The sequence below is a fragment of the Apium graveolens genome, chromosome 1, assembly GCF_009905375.1.
Source record: "Apium graveolens cultivar Ventura chromosome 1, ASM990537v1, whole genome shotgun sequence".
In the NCBI taxonomy this organism is placed as follows: domain Eukaryota; kingdom Viridiplantae; phylum Streptophyta; class Magnoliopsida; order Apiales; family Apiaceae; genus Apium; species Apium graveolens.
Window position 1 is genome coordinate 197,610,531 of NC_133647.1, and position 23,631 is coordinate 197,634,161.

At 34.0% G+C, this 23,631-nt stretch overlaps 2 protein-coding genes and 1 pseudogene across 4 annotated transcripts; 1 reads left to right on the top strand and 2 right to left on the bottom strand.

Moving 5' to 3' along the window:
- Positions 1-23: 23 nt before the first annotated feature.
- On the bottom strand, positions 24-5,914 carry LOC141677379 (TMV resistance protein N-like). 2 transcript variants are annotated; one of them, XM_074483289.1, is made up of 7 exons: positions 5,358-5,914; positions 3,870-4,962; positions 3,208-3,486; positions 1,342-2,808; positions 1,148-1,261; positions 943-1,068; positions 24-861 (listed from the first exon to the last, which is right to left on the bottom strand). In XM_074483289.1, the coding sequence occupies exons 1-7, from the start codon at positions 5,912-5,914 to the stop codon at positions 358-360; spliced, it is 4,140 nt and encodes a 1,379-aa protein (XP_074339390.1). In that variant the 3' UTR covers positions 24-357. The 2 variants fall into 2 exon arrangements, 1 of the variants encoding a protein (XP_074339390.1); XR_012557414.1 differs by having other exon boundaries at positions 635-861; positions 1,194-1,261.
- A 1,167-nt stretch (positions 5,915-7,081) lies between these two features.
- LOC141677393 (eukaryotic peptide chain release factor subunit 1-1-like) lies at positions 7,082-9,257 on the bottom strand (annotated as a pseudogene).
- Positions 9,258-12,621: 3,364 nt separating this feature from the next.
- Positions 12,622-17,340, top strand: LOC141677395 (protein FAR1-RELATED SEQUENCE 7-like). Of its 2 annotated transcripts, XM_074483324.1 has the most exons (3): positions 12,622-12,834; positions 12,939-12,988; positions 14,758-17,340. In XM_074483324.1, exon 3 carries the CDS (start codon positions 14,766-14,768, stop codon positions 17,124-17,126), a length of 2,361 nt encoding a protein of 786 aa, XP_074339425.1. In that variant the 5' UTR covers positions 12,622-12,834; positions 12,939-12,988; positions 14,758-14,765; the 3' UTR covers positions 17,127-17,340. The 2 variants fall into 2 exon arrangements, with proteins under 2 accessions (XP_074339425.1, XP_074339418.1); XM_074483317.1 differs by lacking the exon at positions 12,939-12,988 and having other exon boundaries at positions 12,623-12,834.
- The last annotated feature ends 6,291 nt before the right edge of the window (positions 17,341-23,631 follow it).

A 23,631-nucleotide genomic window follows, 5' to 3' on the forward strand; every position in this document is an offset into this window, starting at 1 on the left:
TGGTCGGGATTAAATCTCAAATCTGACTTTAAAACTGGTTCTCATTTGAGCGATTCCCTTTATCATAAATTAAAAACATTATTATACACAACTTGTTCTTTTGATACACATTCTTGAATAACTAAATAACTTACATGTTCCTACAACAGTTACAATGACAATGAGGCAACATTACTCAATCAAATACTACAGTCAGCCTGAAAACAACAAAATGCTCGAGCAGAAAAACAAGCAGCTGTTTCGCACATTTACCATTAAAGATTTAACAGGAATCTGCATCGAGTCAGAGTAAACCAAACGTGAATACAATGAGAAAAGCATGCAAGAGAACCTTAACATGTAAGCTTAGTAGCTCAGTCAATTTCCCGAGACTAATTGCAAATATTCATTTAAAGCTGAGCTAAAATGAGGAGTGGAAGGTGTTCTTTGCATTACATGAGCCCCGCACATATTCACCGTTAACTCGTCAGCAGATCTTCCTGCTTCTGCACATCCATTAGAAGCATATAGTGACTCAAAAAATACAATCTCAATTTTATCTCCACTTCTCACTGAGATTCTTTCTGCTCTTATGCATTCCACTAGCGTTTGTACTTCAGCACCTCTCATACAATATACAGGGACCTCGTAGAAATCTCTTCTACCCTCCGTTTCATTATTAATAACAGCTCTTAAGATATAATGACGATCAACAGTTTTGCATGTAAAAACAACCAAGAGACGGACACCTAAGATATCATCTTCCGCTATTGAAGGTATTTCTAAAGAAACTTTAAGTCCGCTATTTGTGTATCTGAACCATTCTGTAATCTTCCTGTTTGATACATCAGCCATATATGAATTGAAGAAGTCTCGGTCTACCTGCAACGCGAAAAACAGTGCAAAAATATTTAATTAAAGTACGATTGTGTTTTGTTGAGGGGGATAGAGACACCAACAAACCTGATGCAAACTCTGGTTCAAAGCAGATGGTTTCCAAGAGCTGGAGCTATTTGTGGACCTTAAATATTCTGTAACCTTCCTGTTTGGTGCATTCTCTCTCTGTGGACTGAACAATCCTCGTTCATGCTGCACCATGAAAAACAGTGTGAGACTATTTTATTAAAAGTGTGATTGTGTATTATTGAGAGGGATAGAGACAACAAACCCGAGTCAAACCAGATGGATTCTGAGTGCTGGAGGTATTTGTGTACCTGAAGAATTCTATACCCTCCATGTTTGGTACATCCTCTGTATGTGAACTGGAAGAGTCTCGTTCAACCTGTAACGTGAAAAACACTGAGGGACTATTTTATTAAAAGTGTGATTGTATATCATAGAGGGATAGAGACAACAACAAACCTGAGGCAAACTCTGGTTCAAACCAAATGGTTTCTGAGTGCTGGACCTACCAAAAGTCAAATATACCAATTCCTTCAACATGGAGAAATCAGACACATCCTTTAGGCTTGTGCAATTGTATATTATAAGCCCTTGCATTCGAGGAGGAAGTGGCGGAAGTGAATGAAGCCTGACGCAATTCGATATATACAAATGGTTCAACTGTTTCAAGCTGGATAAGTCAGGTAGCTGCTCCAGTATTGCAAATTTATGTATCCTCAAGTAAGTTAAACTAAGAGGAAGTTCAGGAAAGGAGGACCCTAGACTTGTACAGTTCGCCACCGTGAGTTGTTTTAGGTTGGAAAGCATAGAAAGACTATACGGTTCTGTTGGAGCGAAACTCTGTCCTTCATCGTTAAGATATAACGCTTTTAAGCAGGAGAAAGTTGAAATTATAGGCAACCATGATTTAATATCACATTTTAGAGTTAAATATTCCAACTCCATAGTTCTTACCAGGACAGGGAAACCAACTTGGCAAATAGTGTCCGCTCCATCAAAAGATAAACTTTTAAGTGATTTAAAATAATACCATACATCCGGCAGATCCTTAAGCTTCTCGCAATGGCTTAAATCCAACACCTGTAACTCACTTAGTAGTATAATAGTTACTGGTAATTCTTCAATTGCCGTATAAGAAACATCAAGGGTTTCTAAGCCACGAATCAACCCCAAATTCAGAGGCAGGCTCTCCAGCTTCGAACAATGTTCCACATCTAGTGTTTTAAGAAACTTTAGCTTCCATATGTCATCTGGAAGACTCGTAAGGTTTACACAGTATCCCAGAGAAAGTTTTACCAAATTTGGCAGGTCTACAAATGAGTCGGGCAGTTGTCTAATTGCAGTACCATTTGCAATGAACACCTTCAAGCTCTCCAAATCCCCAACTTGCATTGGTATCATACTGAGATTGAAACAACCAGTCAGTTCCAACCGTTCCAAATCCTTCAGGCGAGTAATTGAATCTGGCAGTTGCTCAATTGGGGTATATCTTGCATCAAGCGTCTTTAGTCCTTTCATATCACCCAACTGATCTGGCAATCGTTTCAGATTGCGGCAAAAATTCAAACTCAGATAGCTTAAGTTAGTCAACTGTTTAATAGGATCAGGCAATCGCTTCACAGATCTGTACATGCGCAAATAGTCCAATTTGCTGACAAGAAATAGAAATAAATAAGTTAAATAAACTAAAAGATAGTCCAGTCTAGGTTTTTGTCTGATTGATTCATCCCATTCTTCTAATTTGCCACATCCACTCAAATCTAGATGAATCAGTTCAGTCAACTGTCCAATTGATGGGTGGACTTCTAGCAGGCTTTCACAACCCCTGAAAGAAAGCTTCTCAACCAATTTTAAATGTCTGAAGTCCGAAGTCGTTTTCAAGTTCACTGAATAACTGACATCCATAGTCTTCAAATTTACTAAAGGCTGTTAAAAAAATACATGTTAGTAAATTTAAAAAAAAAACTATTCCTATTAAAGTTCTGGTATACGGGTATGCATTAAAGTTCTGTTAACTTTATGTTTGGAAACATATAATTCATTTCATGTAACATAATTGAGTTGTCATTTTAATTGTCAAGCTTATACTTATATTTGAATGTCATGGAATATAACCAAATCCAAACATGTCAATCGTACCAATCCAATATTTCAATTTTTCAAATGAGTTTCAACTTTCAAGTGATCAAACAAGACATAATGTTTTTCAATACATATAAAGAAAAGCATAAGCATCATATGTAAGTTTTTAAGTTTGAATAAAAAGTTAAAATGTATCTACTAAACAAACAAAGAATTAAATGGAAAAGATTTTCAGCTTCGTACCAGGGCTCTATTCCACAGTATCTTGAATTTGCTGCCCGGCACGTCAAGTGTGACAAGTTTTTGTGGGCAAAAACTAGATGGTAAGCAAGTCCACGGACAATAACTCCAACGGATGCATCTTAACTCATGAAATGAATCTTTAAAATTTCCCTTAATGTCACTGGCATGAACTACTTCAAGTAATCTCAAGTTGGTCAGCCTTCTAAATATTTGGGAACTTATTTGTCTATCCGTCGACACTGTCAGGTTTAAGATGAGACCTTCGATCTTTTCTGGTCCCTGTTTTTATCAATGAAAAAATAAGTAAGCTCATATTAAAACTAGAATGTCCTAGTAAGCTGGTGCTTGATCCACCAAAAAATAAGCACTATGTTGGTATAGGAAGATTTTAAGAAGGGGTCGGGTTTAGGAGGGTTTGTGAGGGTTAGAGAGAGTTTCACTCATGACCCTCCTAAAACAAACCTCTCCGTTTAAAAAAAATCTCTAACAAGCTGTTTCTAAAATTTCAAACCCCACTCGGATTGATAGACACATGGTAGATATGCACTTGTTTGATTATTTATTTTCTTGAATGTAGTTTTTTAGTAAGAATTTATCACTTATCAATTTAAATATTCAAAACTGGAATTGTAAAATATCGAATATATTTTGTTTTTACTTGCCTCTAAATTTTGCAGATTCTTCCATTCATCTCCTTGCAAAAACAAGTGTGTGCTCTTTCCGAGTTCCTTTCCCATGTCTTTTATGAGGTTATGCATCTGAAACTTATTATTCTTGTCAATTGAAAGTAGACATCTTTCCACTAAAATTGGTATTCCAACTTCTGGATAGAAATCACAAGATTTAAATACATGAACAGCCTCAGTTTTGTCCTTTCCGACGAAGAAAAATGCAATATCAAGGAACATTGCCTTCAATGTCTCATCATCTAATTCGTCATAGCTCAATTGAAGGATTTTATGTATTCCATTCTCTGGAATTTTTTTAAGCTTTTCGAGTTTAGCTTCCCAAAATAAGACATCATTAGTTCTACCGCGCAAAGATGAACCCAACACTTTTAGAGCTAACGGAAGACCTCCAGCATAAGTTGCAAAGCTTTCAGAGAGCTTTCTCAAACTTTCAGGCGCCGTTGATTTACCAAAGGCATAATATCTAAAAAGCTCCAATGAAGCAAGTTGTCCCAATTTCTTCACCATGCAAATTTCTACTTCTGGAATTTCTGTTTTTAATTGATTAAGAAGGTTTACATCTCTTGTCGTAATGATAATTCTACTTCCACCTGAAAACAAGTTGCAAAACCTTGCTAGAAATTCCGAATAGCTTAACTGGTCCAAATCATCCAAAACAATTAGAACTTTCTTGGAAAAAAGAATTTGTTTCAGATGTCTTATACCACTTTCAACATCGCGGACCTTATAATCCTTTTTACCGAGAAGCTCTATCAAGATTTGTTGAAGTAAAGGAAGTAGAGGGCTACCTCCCTGTGAAAATTCTTTTACAATTTCAATAAAGCAGCTGATTTCAAAATAGTTGGAATATGTGTTGTAGAATACTTTGGCAATCGTAGTTTTCCCAATTCCGCCCATGCCACAAATCCCAATAGCACGTACATCATTCGACTCCATGCTAAGTTTTTGAAATACCTCTTCAACAGCAAAATCTATTTGAACTAGATGTTGCTCAAGATGTAATACTTTTCTGCATGTTCTACGTACCACATCATCCACAATTTCTTGAATAATTTTCGATTCATTCCTGTGTTTAATCAAACATACAGAATTATAATTCCAAAAGTTTTTATATGTAGACACTGCATACTAATTACTGCCCTTGTATTAACATTTTCAAGAAACTGAAGAGAATAGTAATTAGAAACAAATAAGCATAACAAATAGCAGGGAGCAAACACAGTTCATTAAATTAATTACTCAGAAAGTTTCAAGTTCTAAAACTGAATTTATTGTTCTAAAAATTTCTTAAATAGTTTGACGAGTCATGACAACTCATTAAATAGTGACGTAATGCAATAACATAACCATAAGTTACTCTAAGTCGGAAATATTATTTTTCAACTTTTAAGCTACTTATAAGATATTTCAAACGAGCACAGCTCAAATAATCATAATCTAACAACAAATGAAGGGACTCACTCATTTTGCTCTTTTTTGAGATGGTATCCAGATAGCGCCGCGATGCCAACAAGACAACCTTTCCAGTCAGAGAAAAGTTCCGGTAAGTCCTCTTTTAAGGTCTCTATAATTTGGTAATCTCCTCTCAGGTGACGTACATCTGATGGAGCGACATAGTAAAATACAGGTATAACCCGATTTGCTATTCCATAGGGGCTAGGCATATCAGCAAACCTAAGGATTCCAGCAAGCATAGAAAGCCCCCCAAGGGGCTTCAAGAAATCTGATGGAGTAATAATGTTCTCTGGTAAGAAGTTATCTGATACAACGACGATAAACATCTTTGAATATAAGACTGCATCCTCGATTCTAGTTCTTTCATCCACTTCTTCAGAAGTAGGATCATATAGGAATGTTGATATTCCAGCTTGATCTAAAGCAGAGTAAAGATGTGAAACGAAGTTTTTACCAGTTTCCATGCCGTGAAAGCTCAAGAAAACATCCCACCGTTTAGGCCGAGATGAAGACGAAGAAGAAGAAGAAGGAGAAGTTGCAAGAAGATTACTTGCAGTAGCCATGAAAAATAGTTAGAACTTTGAAGGAAAAATGGTGAGTATGTGCACAAGTTTACTCTGGTTTTAAAGCTGTGAGAAGGCAAAGACTTCTTTACAATTCTACAAATGAAGTCTGCCAACTTTGTATTATTATGACTTTTTGCGCACATTTGGAAGTACTTCAATTTATAATTAAAGTAGTACATGTAATTTTAATAGATTAAAATATGTAGGTGATACTATAATTTAAGAAAAGAAAACGATTAATCTGTGCAATAATAAGTTACGTGTCAAATTTGAATTGGTTATTTTTCAATATATGTAATGGACTGCATGCACAAAAATCTCAACCAATAAAAATCACTCAACACATACAATAATTATTGTAATAATTTTAATTATACGATTACAGTTATTTTTGCGGAAAAATTCTTAGAAGATAACTTGTTTTATCTAGGAGTTAGAATACAGTTCTTTTAATATTCATATATGGCCATCCTGACTCCTGAGTCCTGACTGATAAAGACAACGAAATACCCCCAACTTGATACCAGCAACTTGTAGAACCATGTGGCTGAAGAATTTTGGAGGTCCAAGTCCAATTCAAATATGAAGGCTTTTTATAAATTTTGAATAATTAAAAATATTATTATACTTTAATAAACTATGAATATGAATGAAAAATGGATATTATATTTAAAAAAAAATTAATACCTAAAAGATTATTTAATAATAACTAACTAGAAATAAAAATAATAACTAGTGGATATTCAAAGATGCTACTTTTTATTTAGCAAAAAAAAGCTACTTTTTCATCAGATCTAACTGTCCAAGTACCCACATCAAAGCAAAGACTTGCAAATATACATAGGCATGTCAAAAATGTATGCACCTCCTGTATTTAAAAGTGCAGTCCTCACTTTCAAAAGTGTTCACCCAGTATTCAGTATTCACCCCTTAGATTTGTTAGAACCGTACTGAGTTGTAAGTGTGAGGCATAAAAGTCTATTATACAAAAAAAAAACACTCCGCACAACAATAAAAACGTAATATCTATTCGAGCTCACAAATCCAATAAGAACCTGTAGATATATGGTGAATAATCCATCAGATATGTATTCCTGAGATTTTATACCCACTATCTGATCCACCCACCTTTGAACGACTTGTTCAAATCTATGAATACCTGTGTCAAATAATAACAGACTTTAAAAAATATAAATGGATGTCTACATTACCAATGGTAAAAAAAAGCTGGGCTTGTAGATTTTGCTTTGTGATAAACTGATACCACACTAGCTAGTACATTCAATAATATTTCGAACATGCGATGCCAATGTTCTATGCCACAAAACCATGATCAAGAAAAAGATGAATTAGATGGACTTTGATATAGAGCTAGCTCAATGAAGAACCCGATCACTCAAAGTATCTTCCACACCAAATACATACTTTCCAGTATTCTGACTAATTATATCAAAATAATTGCCTATTAAGCGCTTTTCCTGTATAAACTTCACACTGGAAAGTATCTCCGCCGATAACTCATTAGCTTGATTATTTATTTTCTCCACCATAAAAAACATCAACAACATTCAATATTTTTGTTTGAAGACGTTGATGAAACATAACAGACCAACTCAACTCCGTTTCAAAGTCTGTGAATCCAGTAAGTATTAGTCCCGCAACATTAGGCTGACTGGTGGCAGGATTGATATAAAACTGTGTGGCAAGCTCTCTTGTCTTCCTTACATATTTGTGGCGCTTCTCCATTCAGAGGCAAGCAAAACGGAGAGCTGACTGCCCTCCTCATACATGTTTTTTTGGGAGATCAACAGTGAACTTATGAAGAACCTCTCTCGTGTTTCCACTTTAGCCCCAAAAAAGGTCCCATTACCATCCATAACAATAAAGCCAAACTTGTCATCAGATTCCAAAAGTTCATTTAGAGCTTCAGTATGGAACTTGATGTCGCAAAGATAAAGAGAGGCATTGATAGGCCTAAAGGGCTAAAGTCAAATGTAACCTTCTTCTCCTTCCTTTCATCAGTTATAATAGTCCCAATGTAGAGCACAAGTCTGTTTGGAGGACCTTTATTGTACAGCTTTAGTCTCTCCTGAGCAGATGTACTTGCACCTAAAACAGATTGACGATTACCCTGCTGTTTATGTTTGAAGCAGTGCCAAATTCATCCCCAAGCATCTTGGTCTCGAGGAGACATTATTAATGATATCATACTGGTTCCATTTCCAGGAGCAGCTTCAAGAGCTTTCATGAGGCTCTTGATCTTCCAGATCTCAATGTTATTATCAGTTTTATGACCGTCCGACATAGTGAGGAAGTGAACACTGCTGGTACCCGCAAAGCAAGCTCTCGCCTTGTAATTCTAAAAACATGGAAATATTAATTGTAATAGTGAGGATAATATAAAAAACAGGAACAGGTTAAATTATACAAGTCAGTTAGCACACATTTAAAGAACAAGCATCTATTTGTGTCAATTACTCCAACATTCATATTTTCCCGAGTAACACTTATAAAAAAAATATCGATGATGAGACCAAAGAATGACAATTCAAGTACTGCTCAACTATTTTCCACAAATCATGCTCCAAAGATAGAGGAACAAAGGAAAAATGCATATACGTAACAATCATAAAAATCGATTGACATTACACTAAACACACACATACACATATTACTACGAACGGAATCCAATTATACCAATTATATCCCATCCGCCGAGGTTCAGGAATAAAGGAATCGTCAAAATTGATCGACACTCATTAAACAACAAACACATTACTACGTAAGATACCCAATTATATCCCTCCCGAGATTCTCCAAATCGACATAATTACCCTACAAACTTTCCAACATCATATCAAACACCTAATCCTTCACTCCAAAACTCTCAATTACGCCATAACACATTCCGTAATCACTTCCAATTAAATTCAACCCGAAACTGAAGCCGTATTCATAAACTACCAAATTAATCACCTCCCTTCCAACTACTAACTTTTCGGGATTTTATAACTACTTTTTCAGCTAAATTCGAAGTTGTTTAATCACTAAACGCAAACAAGATCAATTATAACTGCTATGTTAAAACAAACATATTATAAATTTATAATTTAGAGTTACACAAACAAGATGAATTGATTGAGCAGTAGCAATATATAATAAAATTACTAAAATTAAATTAGAATTGTGTATGAGATTGTATGAAGAAACTAGTAAACATGTATGTATGTATATGTTACCTTGAAGATTTTTGTATGTATGTATATGTTACTAGGGTTTTCAAATTAATGCCACTAAAAAAGTAGTTTTTGATGTTAACATAGCAGAGCGACTTTTAGGTTCCACCCTTTTTAATATAAAATTATTATTTTTTTATGAGTTGGAAATTATAACTTTATAGTATTATTTTAGCACAAGACCTAGAATATCGTTGAGATGATAAATTTTAGTTTTTATTCTATAATATATATATAGAATAGGATATAGGATACCATTCAATTTACTCTAATAATATTAAGTTACATCTTTTATGTTAGGCCATACCCCAAAATAAATAACAATTATTATTAAATAAGAATAGTTAAATTCGAGTTTTTAAGAAGAACACAAATAAGGGAGTAATAAATTAATTTGACATATATTCGCTTTAAAATTTTCACTTCAAAATGAAACGAAAGTATTATAATTCTTGAAAAAAGGTTTTGAGAACTGACTCACATATTCGGGGTCCTATCCGCCCATTCTTCACTTTTCGGTCCTTCCTCTCCCTTTCCCTCTCCAATACTCTCTTCTATTTATCAATTTTTTTTAATGAAATCGAGATCTAATCATTTTTGGAGGAAATTTTGTTGAATACATTTTTATCAGGATTCAAAATTGTTATTTGTGCCCATTTTTTTATGTTAGTGTGTTCTTTTTTTATTTTTGTGTTTGTCATGTTACGGGATTCGGTAACTTTTTGAAGAAGATTTATATGATATTTTGGGATTCTGCAAGACTCGAATCATACAGGATGGTGGTTGATATTGCAAAATCTCACATATCATAACTAAAAAGTTGTTTACATTTTAGGGGTATTAATTACTTCAATATCAATTTGATGTAACTGTTTTTTGAACAATGGGTTATAAATGATACTTATGTGAAGATCAATTATCATGCTACATTTTTCACATTAGGTGTAGGTTGAAATTCTCGTGATGTTAATATAATACTTTCTAGATTTAAGAATTTGTAAATTTTATATGCTAAGCGATCTGAAAATAAAATGACTATTTATTTAATTTTTCTTTTATTTCACAGTCAGATTGTATTTGAAAGTTCACAGAATTGTTCTGGTTGAAATCTAATATTTTAATATTTTTTCACTTGTTTGTAAAAAGAAAGTATCTAATTATGTATTACTTGCTTCATTCTTTCTTCAAATTTTACGGTGTTACACTTACTTCATCTCTTCTTCAAAATTCAGGATTAGAGCGTTTGCTAAATAATCTAAATAGCATATAAGTGTCGGGTCATTTTTAAGAGAACATATAAAAAAATTAGCATTCCATCCTTTTATCCTCTCATCATAAAAGCAAAAAATAAATAAATTATATCCCGAGATTCGAACTCATGATCTCCGTAGAGACAACAGCTCGGACCACAACATACACACGCACAAAAAATAAAAAATATAGACAAACATAATTTGTCGCAATATTTGTGCGGTTTAAAACCCATCAGCTATAATTTTACATAATCATAATTATAAATAAGTTTACGAGACAATACATCAACCCAGTTGAAATCTAGACAATACATCACAATAATTTTACATAATTCAGATAGCCAATCGTTATATTTTAGCCACTATTTTAACTTTTATCATTGAAGATGCACTTAAATATTAAAATAAATATATGAAAAATAATTAATTATAATACAAAATAATATTCCATGCTTTAATAATTTAAACCAAGTATAAGTAAGTACTGTGTACTATTCCAAAAGCAGATGAAAACCGTTCAATCTAATAGCAAAGAACATCTGTAATTTAATAATTTGAATTAACTATAAGGCGAAATTGTAAATTGATTTTAATTTATTGTAAATTTCGCAATTGTCCTTTTCCTTAAAAACTTGGATATTTTTAATACAATAATACTTTCAAATTATCACTAATTTCGATATTTTGATCCTTTTTAATCAACTCTTTCAAGTAATGAATTCTTTCTTTTCAATATAATTTTAAGATTAACATATCTCTAATGAAGAGATGATTTGAAAAATAATAATTATAATGTGTATTATTTAGGCATGTTATTAAATTGTAATGTATAAGACGTAAATGCTTTATTAAATTATTCTATATACATAATTTTTCGAAGTTGAAAGAAAATCAAATAATTGTGAATACTTATCCCAATATTTAAAAAATGGAATTAAAGTTAATCATTGGAAGTGCATTAGTCACATAATGAATCGAAACTAATTTAACATATTTTTAATATATTTATTTTAATATATATATATGTATATTATTATCATATTTCTATAAATATAATTAAAATTTTGTATAGTTGGAACAAATAAAATGTTTAAAATGTGACTTTCGAATTGGGGGTCAATTTGAAAGGGACAAAAACAAAAAAAAATAGTGATTCAGTATTTTCTTTTATTCAGAAATATATCTTTTAAATTTTGTTTAATTTTTTAATTATTTTAACAATTATGTCAATTTTGAATGATAACACTGATTTTTGTCGATATTTGAATGAATTTTATGTTTGATCCAAATTTTAATATAATTGGGTTGATTATTCACTGTTTATTAATAAATCAACAAATAATTCTAAATAATAACATACTCTTATAATATAAATTCTTCTAACGAGAATTGTTTAGGTATTCCATAAAATTTCAATTCTTGAGAATTTTTTTTAAACTATATTTTTGTTTTTAAAGTTTTATTAGTTATAATCGTCTTTATTGTCAGAATTGTTCAGCTCAGTTTATAATTACTGATAAAAATTGTTGTGCTCGTAGAAAAGATCTATTTTAAATATTAGAGAACTGTAGATTGTTTTTGATATTTTTTTAATTTTATGCATACTTTTATTTTAATAAAAATAAAATAAAATATTACAACATTTTTAATTAAATTTGATATTGAAATCACCTTATTACAAAAATTAAAAAACATCTTATCTCAACGGCACGGAAGATGTGCAAATATATATTTTAGAAAATAAATTTCGAATATGGAATTAATACGCGTCTCAATTTTTCGAGATCATTAATTTTTATTTTTTTTTGAAAAATATCCAAAAGAATATTTTTGAAAAATATATTCATTTTTTAAATAAATTGCAAAAATATTTTTTAATTTATAAAAAATTTATTTTTCATTTTCTTTCTTCTAAAAATACGATTTTTGACAACTGAAATCAACTGAATAAAATTTTTGACAAGTTTATGCAACTAAATGCAATCTCAAATACAATCAAAAACCTCTATTCAACTAGTTATATATGTGCTCAATTCAAAAAAATTTTAAATAAAAAAAACCTAAAATTGTTAGTATTTTTTTTAATTTCTATTAATTTTTTCACATTTTTTTACAAAACCATGAAAACAAATCAAACGTCACGCACACAATTTACACAACTTGCTCATCTTTACGGAGTTGCAATAGTATTTTTTAACAAACTGAAAAATAAAGGCAAAGTAGTAGGATAGGGACCATGACCTAATAACTCATCAGAAGTCAGAACCATAGTTGGTTAAAACACAGAGGGAGAGAGAGAGATTGGGAGAGATAGAGAGAGAGGAGAGAGATTTTTATAGAATATGTCTATGATAACATTTGCATACATGGGCTGCTGATATATTATCTGTATCTATATACCCAAATCAAATCCTGTCAAAATTCTAAGGTATGCTGTCTTTTCACTTTTTCTTGATTTTATCAGCTAAGATTTGTCTTGTTTTTCATTGATTTCACTTCAAATTACTGCTTAATTTCCCCTCATTTTGCCAGATTTGGGTGCCCAAAAACCCTAATTTTGATTTCTTTTCTGACCATCTGAGGTAACATCTTGGAATGATTATGTGGGTATGTTGTGTCTATAGGTTGTTAGGTGTGTTTGGACTTGTGGGTAGGAGTTTTCTTGGTTTATTTGAATTGGGTTTGGTTTGGGTTGGTAGTTTGATTGTAATTGTGGTAAAGTTTGGATTTTTATTGTTTTTGTTGTGAGTTTGATCAAGATTCTTGGGAATTGTGTGAAATTGAGTGTGATTTGTTATCTAGTGGTGTTTGCATGTGTGAAGTTTGGATCTTTATGTGTGGCATGCATGTTTTTGCATTTGTGATAGTTGAATTACTGAAATGGATGGGGAAGATAGACTAATTATGGTTCTGTAGTTAATGTAGGGGATTACGTGTTCTAGGGAATAAATAGTGTGGATGGTTTAGTGTTGGATATGATGGGTACATTTGTGTTGCCTTTTCGTTTTTTGAGTTAGTAGAGTAAGGGAATTTGAATATATGGTTTGTGGTTAGAATAAGTGATGAATGGTAAAAACAGCCTTGTGTTTTGTGTACTACATCTACTGTCATGCTTTGAGAATTGATGGAATTACATAGCCCGTTATAGACAGAAATGCATATTATTCCACTCCCTTGTATGTCTAAAAGAATTGGCGGGAGACAGTTGCGATTACTTGAATATTTAGTGTGGTTCTAGATAACAGTATAATTGCTATAGATTAGTAACTGAATGAAAGAATTTAATGGATTATTAGGCACCAGTTGTTTTTTGCTAGTTAAACACACTCACACGCCCACCTTGTATTAGATAAGGTTCGAACCCTCGACATCCCTTAAAGGGAGCGAAGGAAATACCGCTATACTTAAAGGTTTTGGGTTCCACTTAACCGTTTCAGTCTGCCTTTAAGTGGATTTTGGAGAAAAAGTTAGTTTCCAACTTAGAACATATAAATTCCTAAAAAAGAAAGGAAATAGCCTTTTTTACCATTCCAGCTCTCAGTTCTCTTTAACTTCTTGCCTAGAGGCATCAACCTTACTCTTCCATAATTAATAGGATAAAGTTTCCTATCATCTGCAAATTCACACCATAATTTTTTCATTAATATATTCTGTTCTCTTGTGGCGATCTGATGGTGATAACATCGCTGTGTGACATGGCAGAAGTTAACTAAAAGGGATAAATGTCAATACACTGTTGATTCCGCCAAATACCAGAATATTAACCTTCTGCAACGTTTTGGTTACAAGTAATACTAGGAATTAAAATCCTATATTTGTTGCCTTAAGAAGAATACTGAAGGGGATAAACACGTTTACAGTTTTTAATATTTTTAATAACTACCTCAAAACCAAAAGAATGAACAAATATATATGGTTTATAAACCCTAGATAAGAAATAACCAAAAATATGTTTTGGACCAAAAACTTGAACTGAAGTCAACCCTTGAGTGAAACAAAGGTTAGAGGCTCGAGCAAGCGGGAGAATGCAAAAATTATGGTCTTGTACCTCGAGCGAGGGCCTTAATTCCTTGACCAAGGATTGCTACAATTTTGTCTATGTAACTTCGTAGTTTCTCTGTTGTGTTCTATGAAACTGAATATCTATGTAGGCTAAAGTTTAAATGGTAACCATGTTAACTAGTAGCACTAGTTAAAGACAAGTGGTTTCTTCTTGGTATTTTTTTTTCCTGTTTTTTTCTTATCAACTTTTCCAAGTACAAATGCTGTGGCAGTCAATAGTACAAGATTTATTGGATATTCAGTGAAGGTGTTTTCTTTCTTACATGGATTTTGTATTTGCTTTTCTCAGATACTAACATGAATATAGAAGAGTTCGGGAATGTCATGCCTTTAAGGGGGCTACCAGCAGGTTTAAGTATTCCCAGAAATAACAGCCACAGAGAAGATGGAGACGATATTGAACCAGCAGGTCTGAGCATCCCAAGAAATAGCAGCCACAGAGAAGATGGAGATATAAGACTTGAACCATATGTGGGGTTGGAGTTTGATTCAGCAGAAGGTGCACAAGAGTTTTATAATATTTATGCAACCCGGAATGGATTCAGAATTAGGATTGGTCAGCTTTATCGATCCAGGGTGGATGGGTCAGTTATTTCTCGTAAATATGTTTGTTCAAAAGAGGGTTTTCAGACAAATACAAGAACTGGCTGCCCAGCTTACATTAGGGTACAAAAAGATGACTCTGGGATGTGGATGCTCGCCAACGTCAACAAGGAACACAATCACGATCTTGAACTTCCCGGTGAGATAAATCCACCCCGTATACAAAGAAAATCCCTTCCTGCCCCAAGATCGTCTGTTGGTGTGTCCGCCAGAACTGGAATTAGTTCGGTTGAGGAGGATAGCCCATCTGGCACAATCGATCGTAAACGTTTTAAAAGGGAGGAAGTGCAAGAAGAAACCAGCGTAGTAGTTAGAGGAGAACCATACAAAGGTCTTGAATTTAATTCTGCTTTAGAAGCTTACAAATATTACCATATATATGCTGCTAGTGTAGGATTCAAAGTTCGTATTGGTCAGTTGTTCCGATCAAAAAAAGATGGTTCTGTCACATCCAGAAGATTTGTTTGCTCAAAGGAAGGCCATCAGCACCCTTCACGAGTTGGTTGCTCAGCATTCTTGAGAATACAAAGACAGGCATCAGGAAGGTGGGTTGTTGATCGTCTTGATATGGAACACAATCATTCAATGGACTGCCCGGTTGATGCTAGTGGGACTTTTACTCTACCAAAGGGATTTAGGGAGGAATTAGGCAATGGTTTTGAACATACAGATCTAGTTGAAGCAAATGGCAGCTTCAGTCCTGTTGGAAGAGGACGAAGGAGTAACATTGGAAGTGATTGGTATCACGTGCTTATAGAATATTTCCAGTCTCGGCAGGCAGAAGATACAGGATTCTTTTATGCAGTCGAAGCAGATAATGGAAAATGCATGAGTGTGTTCTGGGCTGATGGACGATCTAGATTTGCTTGCTCACAGTTCGGAGATGCCATTGTTCTTGATACAACATATAGGAGAGGCAGTTTTTCTGTGCCATTAGCTTGTTTTGTTGGGGTTAATCATCACAAGCAACCAGTACTTCTTGGCTGTGCTTTAATCGCGGATGATTCTGAGCAGTCCTTTACTTGGGTGTTCAAGGCATGGCTTAGGGCTATGTCAGGTCGCCATCCTTTGTCGATAACAGCAGATCAGGACAAAATCATTCAACAATCAATTGCAGAAGTCTTTCCCGGGACACATCACCGCTTTTCCACATGTCAAAAAATGGAAGAGAATTTGGGGGCACTGTTTTCCATAAATGATGAGTTTAAATATGAATATCAAACTTGCATTTTGCAGAGTCAGACAGCAAATGAATTCGATCTTTCTTGGAATGTGCTTCTCAGCAAGTACAACTTGAAGGAAAATGGGTGGTTGAAGGAAATGTACCTGATGCGCAAAAGCTGGGTTCCATTGTATATAAGGGGAACGTTTTTTGCAGGCATCCATGTGGATGGGATGAAGCCATTCTTTGGTAATATTTTAACTTCTCAAACACCCCTTAACGAATTTATCCTACGTTATGAGAAAGGTCTTGAGCAACGTCAGGAGGAGGAAAAGAAAGAGGATTTCAGTTCATTTAACTTGCAGCCTGTCTTGCACACTAAAGACCCTATAGAGGAACAATGTCGAAGGCTTTACACAATCTCAATGTTTAAAGTGTTTCAAAAGGAGCTGTTAGAATGCTACGGTTATGCTGGAATAAAGTTAAATGTTGAAGGAGCTATTAGTAGATATCTGGTGCAGAAGTGTGGCAATGGAGAGGAAAGTAAGACAGTTGCCTTCAATGCGTCCAATCTTAATATCAGTTGCAGCTGTAAGATGTTTGAATTTGAAGGTATACTGTGTAGACATGCATTAAAGGTTTTCCAAATAGTGAACATAAGGGAACTTCCATCTCGCTATATTTTACATCGTTGGACCAAAAATGCAAAGTACGGAATCTTACGAGATGTTGATTCCGGAGGCAGCTATCAAGACTATAAGCCGTTGATGTTGTGGAGTTTGAGAGAAGAAGCTCGTAACTACATCGAGGCAGGGGCAACATCTATCGAAAGATTCAAAGTAGCCTTTGAGATCATGCATGAAGGTAGAAGAAATCTTTCTTGGCAAAATTAGGAACCACTTTGAGCAAGCTAAGACACATCTTCTGACTTTTTTTCCCTTTTCATAAAAAAATTCCTTTTCTAGTCTTGACCTCCTCCCTAAATCCAAAGTTGAACAGGTCTGTCGTTTTCAGTTATAATGTTTGAGCCGTGTATGTAATTACATTTGTAATTACAGTTGAGTACTTTTTCGAATTAGTGGTATTCTTTTCTTTTTCTCGACGTAACTTTACGAGTACTTGGAAAGTGAATTGAAACATATAGACTGACAGACTGTGTTAAACTGTTAATGCTGAGAATGGGGCTGGGAATGATACTGTATGATTCAGTTTTGTACTACCTTGCCTGCTAGCTGTAGGAGGGAAATAGAAAAGTTTTTGTTTTGATAAAAAAAAAAAAATTTACAGCTCAAGAAAGAAACTAATTACATGGTTGAGCATAGCTACACTGGAAACACCAACCCCTAACAGTTCACAAATTACTACAAAGAGTAATTAACAGTAGGTTTTTGATATCCCAACTTTTAAACCTCTTGCAAGAACCAAGTCACTCTCTGGATGTTTTCTTACCCATGCTCCTGAGTTTTAAAAATGAAGGAAAGCAAGTGGAGGATAAATAAGGTAGTTTCACTTCCGTAACTATGTTCCCAAGATTTTAAAAGGAGTGAAACCAAGTGTCAGTAAATGCAAATTTGACAATCTTGTAATGAAAGTATTTCACCTTCTGATCACTTCCTTCCTTCCTGAAAACTCGGGAGCAAGCTCTTGAGTGATTGAACAACATGAAACTCCATTAAAGCTAGTAAACAAAGAATGAAGAAGATGATCATAACAGATTGTGACAGAAAAGTGTATGTACAAATTTTGTAAGTAATTGTTTGTAAGTAATTGTTTACATGATAGCTAAATAACAGAATATGTAGGCTAATGATTGTAAAGATTCTAACTAACTAAACAAATGAGTAAAGAGAATTCTATTTATAGACTTTACAGATTGACTTTCTAAGTTACTTTATCTTGACTAATACACATTTAACATTCCCCTGTCAGTTTGGAATGTGTTGGAGAAGTAATCACATTCAATCTGGAAATGATATTCCAATAAGCAGTTCTTGACAATCCTTTAGTGAATATATTAGCAAGTTGGTGTGAGCTATGAACATAAGTAGGCTGGATCATCTGCAATTGCACATGTTCCCTGACAAAGTGGCATTCAATAGCAAAATGCTTAGTATTTGGATGAAAAACTGGATCAGCTGCTATATCAAGAGCAGCCTGACTATCACTATAAACAACAGTTGGTAGTGTTTGAGAAACAAACAATTCTCGAAGGAGTAAATGCATCCAAGACAGATCACAAGTTGTGTCTGCTAAAGCACGCAGCTCAGACTCTGCAGTAGACTTAGAAACAACCTTTTGTTTCTTAGATTGCCAATTCACCAATGACGTTCCTAAAAGCAAACAAAAACCTGTAATACTGCGACTGGTATCAAGACAATTGCCCCAGTCACTATCACAAAAAAGCTCAGAGCTGCAAATCAGAAGATGCCAGGAAGAGTATTCCTTGTGAAGGAGTACCTTTGAGGTATCGAAGTACCCTTTGAACAGCAATCAAATGAGGGACTCATGGTGACTGTAAAAACGGGTTAATTATCAAGTAGGTCACTTATTGCGTTCAAATGTATCAAGTGAGTCACTGATTACAAAACGAACTCAAATATGTCACTCATTTAAAAATTTTATCAAAAATATCACTATATCATTAGTCGAAATTCTTAAAAGTATTATGTATTGAGTTTCACACATTTTTTACGAATGATATTACATCCAAATGAAAGGTTCCGAGTTCTACTATTTTAGATAATATTTTTAGATTTTTAAATTTTATCATCTATTTATTTTTAATTTTTTGATTGTTTTATTTGATTTAAATAAAAATAAATAGTAGATAAATTTTTAAAAATCTAAAAATATTATTAAAAATACTATAACTCGGAATCTTTTATTTAGATGTAATATCATTCATAAAAAAATGTGTGAAACTCAATATATAATATTTTTAAGAATTTCGACTAACGATAAAGTGATCTTTTTGATACAAAATTTTAAATGAGTGATTCATTTGAGTCCGTTTTATAATAAGTGACTCACTTGATACATTTGGACGGAGTAAATGACCTAGTTGATAATTACCCCCCTGTAAAAACTGACTCAAGTGGTGTACAATATAAGAAATGTCTGGTCTTGAAACAGTGAGGTATAACAACTTTCCAACGAACTTCCTGTAAACAGATGGATTGTCTAAAAGCAAGCCATCTTCTAGAGACAATTTAATAGTGGTATATACAGGCAAGGAAAGAGGTTTACTATCTTCTAAACCAACATCAACAAGCAAGTCATGGATAAACTTGTGTTGATGTAGAAAAATACCAGAATCAGAACGACTAACCTCCAAACCAAGATAATATTTCACCAGACCTAAATCTTTAATTGTAAAAGATTTATCAAGAAAGGCCTTAACTTGAGAGATAAGATCAATGTCAGTTCCAGTCAAAAAGTATGTCGTCTACATAAATCAAAGCAACAATGAAAGAACCCTGATGATTATAGGTGAACAAAGAGTAATCTGCAGTGGTCTGTTTAAATCCAAAAGAAAGAAGAGCAGCTCCAAGCTTTTCAAACCAAAGCCTTGAGGCTTGCTTTAAACCATAGATACTCTTGTGAAGCAAACAGACAAAATTAGAATCAGGGTTATATTGTGGATTTCCTTGTGGGATTTCCATATAAACTTCTTCTGGCAAATCGCCATGCAAAAAGGCATTATTGACGTCCAACTGGTGAACAGGCCATGATTTAGTAGAAACTATTGACAAGATGGTTCTGACAGTAACCATCTTAGCTACAGGGGAAAAAGTACTATGATAGTCTTCCCCTGCAGTTTGAGTATAACCCTTGGCCACAAGACGGGCCTTGAACTTATCTATTTCACCATTTGCCAAATATTTGACTTTATATACCCATCTACAACCAACAACCTTTTTGTTGGTTGGTAGAGGTACAATAGTCCAAGTATGGTTACTTTCCAAGGCATTCAATTCTTTTGTCATAGCATCAATCCAACGAGGGTCAATAGATGCTTGACTGTAGTTATATGGTTCCTTGACAACATATTGTTTATTGACAGTACATGAGAAAATGGTGCTAGGAATAGCAGAATAAAGGCTGAAACTGTACTTGACAGCATCTATAGGACAATCTAGTAAAATAGAAGTGGCAGAGATACAGTTGGTAGAAACAACATAATCCTTAAACCAAGTTGGTTGGATTTTTCTTCTCAAAAAAAATCTGGCAGGTGCAGGTGAAGGCACAATATTTTGTGAAACAGATGAATTATCAGAAATGATATCAGTGTTGACATCTTGTGAATCAGTATTGAGACCAATGCTCATATCTGAATGAGAATCAACAGAAACTGGTAATGAAATACCAGGAGTTGATGATTGAGAAACCTCTATTTGATGCAATACTTCATGAATAGGAGTGTCGTAATCATCAACAAAGGAATCAGAAGGAGGAATGAAAGTTGGAGTAGAAGGTGAGAATTGTAAGAATGGGAATTGTGTTTCATCAAAAAGAACATGTCTGGAAATGTGAATGGTGGAAGTAACAGGATTATACAACCTGTATCCTTTCTGATTAGCAGGATAGCCAATGAATATAGTTTTAAGGGCGCAAGCAACTAACTTGTCACCGGAATGCAAGGACATATAGGCAAGGCAACCAAAAGCTTTGAGATTACTATAGTCTGGTGGCTCTTTAAACAATTTGACATAAGGAGTTTTAAACTGTAATTTGGAGTTAGGTAATCTTTTAATCAAGTATGTGGAAGTAAGCAGACAATCTCCCCAAAAACTGGTTGGAAGATGACTCTAGAATAAAAGGGCTCTACTCATTTCAAGATGATTTCTATGTCTTCTTTCTATTTTTCCATTCTGTTGTGGTGTATATGGGCAACTTTTCTGATGAATGACATCAAACTGAGAGAAGAAAGAAATCAATTTTGTATTGACAAACTCTTTACCATTATATGTTCTGACACTCTTAATATAACATTCGAATTGATTTTGAACATAGGTGCAAAAATCTTGCAAAGCTTTACTGGTATGCTGTTTGGTAGGTAACAGAATGGCCCATAAGCCTCTTGAATAATCATCTAGTATAGTGAGGAAATACTTGCATCCATTGCAAGTGGGTGTCCTATAAGGACCCCATATGTCACAATGAACAAGTTCAAAGATGTGTTGAGTAGATGATTTGCTAATAGGGAAAGGTAATCTACTCATTTTAGCTAAAGGACATGTGTCACAAGTCAAATGAGATGGTGTGGAATCAGTATAAAAGGATGACAATAAAGGAATCTTGGACAAAATTCTAGTGGGAACATGTCCTAATCTTTTGTACCATAAAGAAGATATAGAAAGTAAAAGTAGAAGACACAGTAGAATTATTTGGATTAGAATTAGAGGGAATACCAGTATTATCAAGCTGATATAAACCTCCTGTCAATCTACCAAGAATCTGAGGATTCTGATTCAGGCCCTGCATAATACATTCATCAGCAGAAAAGTGAATGGGAGAATTTGTTTGTGATGCCAATTTGCCAATAGACAATAGATTAAACTTGAAAGAAGGCACCAAAAGAACATCAAGAACAGTAATGTTAACAGGCTTTAGAAATACGGATCCTGAATGTGTCACAATAGATGCTTCTCTATTTGGAAAATTCACAGAAATGGACTGTGGTAATACTTTGACATCATGCATTGTGTTGACATCACAACACATGTGGTTTGTTGCTCCAGTATCCAAAATCCAGACACCAGAAGACAATGTTGAAATGGAAGAAAGAGAGAATGTGGTACCTGCCACATTATGACCAAAAACAAAAGATGATGGAGTTGTAGATCCTTTAGGAGAAATATGCCGCATCAAAGTGTTCATTTGTTGTTGCAAAACATTCATTTGAGAAGTCCATTATGCAGAATCAGAAACAACAATGTCAGAAGCCTTATTAGCAATACCAGATGTTGCAGTTTGCATAGCATGATCAATCTTTGGTGTAGCTACTGCATTCTTATGAGTAAATGGACGTTTCTTTCCTTTATTATTTGGATGATAAGGATGATCCAAAGGATATCCAACAAGCTTGAAACACCTATCTTTTGTGTGATTCCTGCCATGACAGTAGCTACATTCTAGAGAACCAGATGATGACTTGTTCTGATTTTGAGACTGTTTAGGCAAGTTAACCATCAAGGAAAGAGGAGTAGATGTAGTGTGAGTCTGACGCTGTCTTTCTTCTTGTTTAAGAAGCATATATGCTTGATTTACTGATGGCCAAGGATTCATCATCAATAAATTTCCTCTAGCTGCAGTGTAACTGTTGTGCAGACCCATAGGGAATTGGATTAATCTTTTCTTCTCAAGCTGATCCTCCCAATCCTTTGTAGCACCACAAGTGCACTTAACAACTGGTTCTAAAGTTCGTAATTCATCCCATAAACCTTTGAGCTTGTGAAATTAAAACTCAATTGAATCATTGCCCTGTTCTAGCTTGAATAGTTCCTTTTGTGTCTCATATATCTTGTGACCACTAACAACTGAAAATATGTCATTAAGCTCCGTCCAAACATTAAGAGCACTATCCATGTAATTCATACTATTACTAATATCATCTGATACAGTGTTAAGAATCCACGTTATGACCATATCATTGACACGTTTCCAGTGTGGAAATGAAGGAGAATTGATGGCAGGAGCAACAAAATCACCAGTTAAAATCACTAGCTTATTCTTAGCTGAAAGCGCAATTTGCATCGAACGTTTCCAACTAGCAAAATTATCAGATTCAGTAAGCTTTTTAGAGATTAAGATCATACCAGGTTGATCGTTATTGTGCAGAAACAACGGATGTGTGTTGACATTGATATCATCAACAGATGTGTGTGCTTGATCAGTAGAAGACGTGTTCACCGGCGTAGTAGCTCGTTGATCACCAGAGACATCATTAAAATATGTTTGACGCTAAGTTGAAGCCATTACACAAGCGTAACTCAACAATAATACGAACAATTGCAGAAAATTGAGAAGGCTGTAACGTAAAGATTACAGAAAAATACGAAGAATCGTGAGAGAGATCGAAGAAATCGAAGAGAGAGATCGCGAAGAGATTGAAGAGATTGCGAAGAAATCGTGAAAAATTATGAAACGAAGATCATGAACACGAAAAGAAGATCATGTTGAGAGAATGATTGTGTGCGGTAAGCTCTGATAACATCTTGAGTGATTGAACAACATGAAACTCCATTAAAGCTAGTAAACAAGGAATGAAGAAGATGATCATAACAGATTGTAACAGAAAATTGTATATACAAACTTTGTAAGTAATTGTTTACACAAGCCGTTAATGTTTACGATTAGAACTCCAGTCCAGTTGCAGTTAAATTTTTTCTCTTTTCA